Raw genomic sequence first — 6,553 nt, forward strand, 5'->3', positions numbered from 1 at the left:
GTGAGGAATATCGATTTAGATTTTAATTATTATTATTGCAGGATAAGGACAAAGAGCGTGAGGAGACGAAGCAAAAGTGCCGCCAAAGTACGGCAAGTGAGCCACCGCAACAGACGCATAATCAATTGATACTCGGTTCGCTTGGTGGCTCTGCCAGTGGTTATCGTAAGAGCTCTAGCTTGGATGCTCCCCATGAACCGCTAGCCGATGCTGCGGATGACATTGATGAACCTGACCCGGAAGTAGCCAACAACGAACCACAATTGGACGAGAGTCAACTTGGACTCGAGGAGGAGTTGCTAGGGGATCAGTCGACACCGAAACGTTATAGCTTCACCGAGGAGGGTGTCCATATCATAAGGTGTGAGACACCTAGCACAAGCACCTCCGAGGAATCGGATTGCAGCGAGTGTCTGAAGCGACGTGAATGGCATGCTCGTGCGTTGGCCTTAGTGCGCAAAACGTGCAACGTTCAGCCGCGTAACCAGCAGACGCCACAGATCTGTGCCACGGGAAGCGGCAGCGGAGAATTGCAATTGCAGTTACAGCACTGCGACGCCGGTGAGGGTGAGCTACTTAAGTGTTGCCCACCACAGGCGTTACAGGCACAGGCACAGGCGCCGCCACCACCGGCGGAGGCTTCACCGCCGATGCCACCGCACCGCCTGCTGGGACCAGCAGCCGTGTGTGGTGCCTGTATTGCCGCCCCATCGGCTGCTGCTGCTGGCATTGGCATTGGTGTCGATCTCGACGAGATTGAGGAGTATTTTCGTCCACGCAGCATTTTCTATGTCCATCCGCATGGGGTCCATGAGTGTGCCGAGTGTGCTCCACCGGCGGCTCCACCCAGTACAGTTGACAAATTGACAAACCAGAAGCAATCACAGTCGATTAATACGCTCGATTTATACGGCGACGACGAAGAGGAGGAGGACGACGACGACGACGTTGACGACGACGACGAAGATCAGGATTCGGACACCATGGCTAGCCGTCGACGACAGATCTATGAGACGGCTTTCGATTGTAAGATAGCCAAATCGGATGATGATCTGGATGAGGTGGATCGCATAACCAATCACTCGGTTCTGCTGCAACTTAACAATGGGAATACGGATGTTAAGTCACAAAGTCGAAAGTCCCGCCTGGAGTGTAAGCGGGCAAAGAATTCCAAAAATCAGGCATTGCAAGAGCAATCCTCGGTTAGCAGTGATGCCCTGCAGGTGCAAGTGCATCAGGCGCAAACGGAAATGGCCAAAATGCAATTAAGCCAAATGGATTTTGATCATCGGGATCAGCAAAATCAGAATCAGAATATCACAAACCCAGCAGCAACATCTAACACATCATCAGCAGCAGCAACTGCAGCGACAGCAGCAGCTACAGCAGCAGCAGCAACAACAACAACACCAGCAGCGACATCAATAACGGGAGGAGGAGGAGGAGGAACGGGAATAACATCAACTGGAGCCATCTCACAATTGCCCATACGAGGGTATACCCCATCGCCACCATCCACGGCGCCGCTGCCAATGAAGTTTCCGGGTAAACATGAACGCTACTTGAACAGCATCAAGAGTGCCCCGAACTTGCCATTGGCCAATCCGGCGCATCCCCGTCTAAGAGATCTCCGATTGCCACAGCAATTGTGCAATTCGAGCAATGATAATAGCCTCACCGATAGCGCCTACGTGAATCCGCCCTCAACCAATTCGAATTCAAACAATTCGGCCGGTGCCTCGGCATCAGCATCGGTTACTGCATCCGCTTCCGTCTCTGCCTCAGCTTCCGCGCCGAATGCAGCAAGGAGGCCGCGATCCTTTGTCCTAGAATCGGGACGAGTATTGGAACTGCGACGCAGTGGAGGCCAACCGACCGGTCAGAATTCTCATCACCATCACCATCATCATCACCACCATCATAACCATCATGGGGCAAGAAGGACGCGGCATGGCCATGCCAGCCATGCTGCCGGTGGCAATGGGCAACATCAAGCTGGTGGTGGACACAACTATAGCTCCACGGAAAGCATTGCCACCTCAAGCAGCGGCGGCAGCATGGAATCATTGCGCTCCAGCACAAGTGAGGGCAATCGCAGCACTTCCAGTTCCGAGTCAAGGCACTCCAGTTCATTGAGTTCGCACAGCTCGGAGAGTGGCAGCTGCAGTTCAAGTGTGGCCTATCCATTGAGACCACCGCCCTTGCTATTGCATTCCAAATTGCATATACTCAGTCCCATATCGGATAAATCCTCGCAAGAGCCAGCCTCAGAGCAGTCTCAGCAGCAACAGCAGCAGCAGCAGGGACAGACCCAAGAGGAGGGAGCAACTGCAGCCGCTCAGCCTCAATTGTTAACTGTGGCTAGTGCCACGGGTAAGCAGCAACGGCGAAGTGGAGGCAGTAGCGGAGGTGCCCCCAATAAGGCCCTACTCCATCTGGCTGATGAATTCCTCGGCTCCGATAGCGGCATCTCATTGCATTCACGTGAAGATGGCAAACCTTTGCCAGCAATGGCCCTCCAGCGCTTAACCCTACCGAAACTCCAGCTAATTGGTGCCTCAGACGCCTCGAATTCCAGTGGAACTGTTGGTGGTGGAGGCAATGCTGGCAATTCTGGTGTTGCTGGAGCAGCAACAGGAGGAGGAGGAGGAGGAGGCGGTGGGACCAGTGCGAGCTCTAATGCCAATGCTGCCTTGCCGCAAGAGCTACGTGATCTTCCATTCGATATGCCCAAGTTGCGGCGTCGCAAAACCCTGCAACAGGAGGCCGCCTGCACTTCGGGTAGTGCCACTTCAGTGGATCTTGGCGAGCTGCCCTTCGACATGCCAAAACTGAGGCGACGCCTCCGGGCCAATCAGGCCGAGATCAATAATCTAATGATGCATAGCACCGAATCCAGTGGAATTTCCCAGGCCTCGTCCAGTCATTCCATGCGATGTGATGATCCAAAAATGGCCAATAAGCTGGGTAAGACCGCATAAGATTCTAGTTAACACTCTCGTGAATTTCACCTTTTCCTTTGCCTCTCTTACAGACACAGCACTTTTCCGTCAGAACTTGACATTAAATCTGAATGAGCCACGTCAGGCGGCCAAACAATTTGGCAGTCTTGATCTGAGGGGACTCAATAGCAACAAGGAACTAAACATAAATCTCTGTCAGGGTTATGTCACAGCGGTGGATCTAATTGAAGTGACCATACCACTAGAGCGTCAAGGGTAAGATCAAATACAATTATAAACTGACAGTTTATCGGTTACCCTGCCCCTATTGCTTACTAATCGGTTTTCCAATTTATCGATATCTTTTCTTTTAGCTGGTACCATGGGGCCATAACTCGCATCGAGGCAGAAACTACGCTGCGTCCTTTGGCCGAAGGTTCATTTCTTGTCCGCAATTGCGAGTCAACCAAACAGGACTATTCGTTATCGCTAAAGTAAGTGAAATGGCATTTCGATAACATTTCGATATCATTATCGTCCTCCTTCTCTCTTGTCGATTTTGTAGGGGAGCCAAGGGATTTATGCATATGCGAATACAGCGCAACGAAGCCGGCCAATATATACTGGGTCAATTCAGTCGTCCTTTTGAAACGGTACCCGATATGATAAGGCATTTCTGTCTCAATCGATTGCCGGTTCGTGGGGCCGAACATATGTGTCTCATTGAGCCCGTAATAGCACAGTTGCTTTAGGCCTTCACACAGAGCACAGAACTGGCGAAACGAACTCACACACACACACACAGAATAACATATTAATTAGCCATATAGAGAGAACAAAAAAAAAACCAAAAACAAAGGGTATAAAACATATGTAACTATGCACTAGTTATATGCTGTAGTTTTTACTATATAAGATTGTTTGTATTGTTTGTTTTTTTTTTTTTGTCGTGCATTTTTTATGTCGGTTTACTCAAATCACTCACTAACTCATCGACACATACACACACACAGACTAAGACACGAACTAGATTAGCGTTTAAAGTACTTAGCACATTCAGACAATACCAAAAAAAAAAAAAAAAACTAAACAAATACATATATATATATGTATATAGCACTTGACAGTTGCTAGTTATAAAATATTCTGGGGAACTTTGAAAATCGCAAAGCTTCATTTTCTTCTTTAGTTGCTTAAACCTTGTCTAAGATAATGCTGATCTATCTGAATCAAAATTAGAGTTCCAATATTTTACAAATATTTGTATTTTGCATAAGAAATTGGCAGATGTTAAGATTAAAGCTGTTAAATTGGACAACTTAGACAAGGTTTACATCTCGTCCCAATGGTTAATTTGTGTGTTTAAACGTTTTTAGACATGTTTACACTGACAGCATCAACTCATCTTTGGTATAGCAATTTTATGGTAGAGTATACAGATATATATATATATATATATATATATTTATCAGTATCAAGCGTATACTTTCTAAGTCACACACACACCTACAAACACACACACCCACTCACACACACACAACCAGATAGACAGAAGATAGCCAAAGGGGGTTACACATTATGGCCCATTCACATGCCGTCTAAAAAACCAAACCAAACCAACCAGTGGAAATGGTCACGTTCTTCCAGTTTTACTTTCCTCTGACGTAAAGCCCCGTTAACTTACAGGACGGCATTTACACACATACAAACAAACAGGCATACACTGAAACAAAACAAAAAAGAAAGAAAAAAAAAACAAAAATATTTAACTCGAAACTCTAAGAAATTTGTTGATTAATTTTATGTTAAAAATCTTTACAAAATACAAGATATATGTACATGTAAATACCAACATATATATATCTATATCTATATATATGTGTGTGTGCGTATATTCGGAATGATAATAACTAATAATATATTGAACAAGTTTTTTTTTTCATTTTAGTTTTTTTTTCAAATTATCTGATAGGCCAAGAAAAAAAGAAGAAGAATAACGCTTTAAGCGCTTTCTTTCATTTGTTGTGAAATTTCGGTTTTATTTTTGTTTTTTTTTTTTTTTTGTAGGGAGGATAGTATTTTTTTTTTGTGTCAAGGATATAGCAACGCATATGAAAAAAAGTCGGTATTAAGTGTTAGTTTCTAAATCTCCAACCAAAAACTATATTATGAAAACGAAACAAAAATTATATATATACATATATATATATATATATACTTACTATTTAAATTATATATATAAACACACACAGGATATTAACGAGCAGTCAATGGTTTTTTGGTTCCAACAGAATTAGTACAGGACGATCAAGTTGTAATGTGACTAATACGTTCGTTTATTTTCGCAAATACAAATAATTTTCGATTGTGCAATTTCAAATATTTAATTTTTATATAAATTTATGTGTGCCAAAGTATTTATTATTATAATTATTCTTAGTCCTATGTTTATTTGTGTACATTTTGTTGTCTAATTTCTAACTGTACTTTAGACAATTCAATGCAGTGCAATATGTTTTTACATATATATTTGATAAAAATTTCATTTAATCCATGCCAACGAAGAAAACAAGAGAGAAAGGGATTGACAATCTACATTTTCCAACACTGCTTTTAAAGTGTAAATGGGGCAGTTCTCATTCAAGCAAACTAGAATTTAGTTTGAGAACAACATATAGTGATTCAATTATACATTAGTTTAGTTAATCTTTTCTTTTGGGTTTGTTTTTTTTTTTTTTTTTTTTGCATATCTTGGTTTTCCAAAAGTGATCCCCAAAAGTATGCAACTAATTCTATATGTGTTTTTATTCTACTAGGTTCAAGTTACATAAGTTTAACGATCGTTTTTCACTATCTTAAATTATGAAACAAAAGAAAATATGTAAAAAAAACCGTTTGAGATCTTTTTAAATTTCTTCTTTCATGTTCTCTCTCTCTCTCTCTCTCTCTCTCTCTCTCTCTTTCTGTGACAAGAGCATGTCAACTTAGTTGACTTTCAAACTGTCCAGCTTGTAAAGTTTTTTTTGTAGAGATTTTCTTTTTTTTTTCTCATTATCATTTGTGGTTTTTTCAATTTTTGCTTTTTGTAAATAAAGAAATTATATACTTGCCTAACGATTATTAAGCATAAGATTTTCAATTCCATATAATGAATACATCAAACATTACACCTACACACACATTGAAACACTCATACATACAGAAATATAGTAACATTTTTGAGGCTTCCGTAGCAGTAAAGAAAACCAAAAATAAACCAAATCAGATCTTAAGAGAGAATTAACATTAAATAGCACCCGATTATATATATATACATATATGTATACCACTGTGCACTCAGTTTACACTATGCAAGAGCAGAGCGAATCAACCATCAATCCATATTACCATCTCCTCTCCACCAGATTTATCCCTTCTCCCTCACGGTACCCACTTCCCCCGTCCCCCATACAATACAATGGCACTGTGTAATATCTGAGTATTTATTAAATACCAAAAAAACCAAATGCAAGAACAGCAACAAAATGAAATGAACGAAATTATATTTAATAAAAATATTAACAGAAAACCAAAAAAACTGAAAGAAAAAAAAACAACAAAAACATAATAGA

The 6,553-nt window shown here is 42.0% G+C and overlaps 1 protein-coding gene across 2 annotated transcripts in view; it reads left to right on the plus strand.

Annotated features, from left to right (window-relative positions):
- The window catches only part of LOC6644736, a 51,172-nt gene extending 46,391 nt beyond the window's left edge, over positions 1-4,781 (plus strand). For both annotated transcript variants that reach the window (XM_023177016.2, XM_002067531.4), the window contains 5 exons: positions 42-1,372; positions 1,475-2,967; positions 3,035-3,218; positions 3,317-3,436; positions 3,508-4,781. In XM_023177016.2, coding sequence (XP_023032784.2) covers positions 42-1,372; positions 1,475-2,967; positions 3,035-3,218; positions 3,317-3,436; positions 3,508-3,694 — 3,315 coding nt within the window. In that variant the 3' untranslated portion in view covers positions 3,695-4,781. The remainder of the gene's footprint in view (positions 1-41; positions 1,373-1,474; positions 2,968-3,034; positions 3,219-3,316; positions 3,437-3,507) is intronic.
- Positions 4,782-6,553: the final 1,772 nt, after the last annotated feature.

Source organism: Drosophila willistoni (assembly GCF_018902025.1).
Source record: "Drosophila willistoni isolate 14030-0811.24 chromosome XL unlocalized genomic scaffold, UCI_dwil_1.1 Seg142, whole genome shotgun sequence".
NCBI lineage: Eukaryota > Metazoa > Arthropoda > Insecta > Diptera > Drosophilidae > Drosophila > Drosophila willistoni.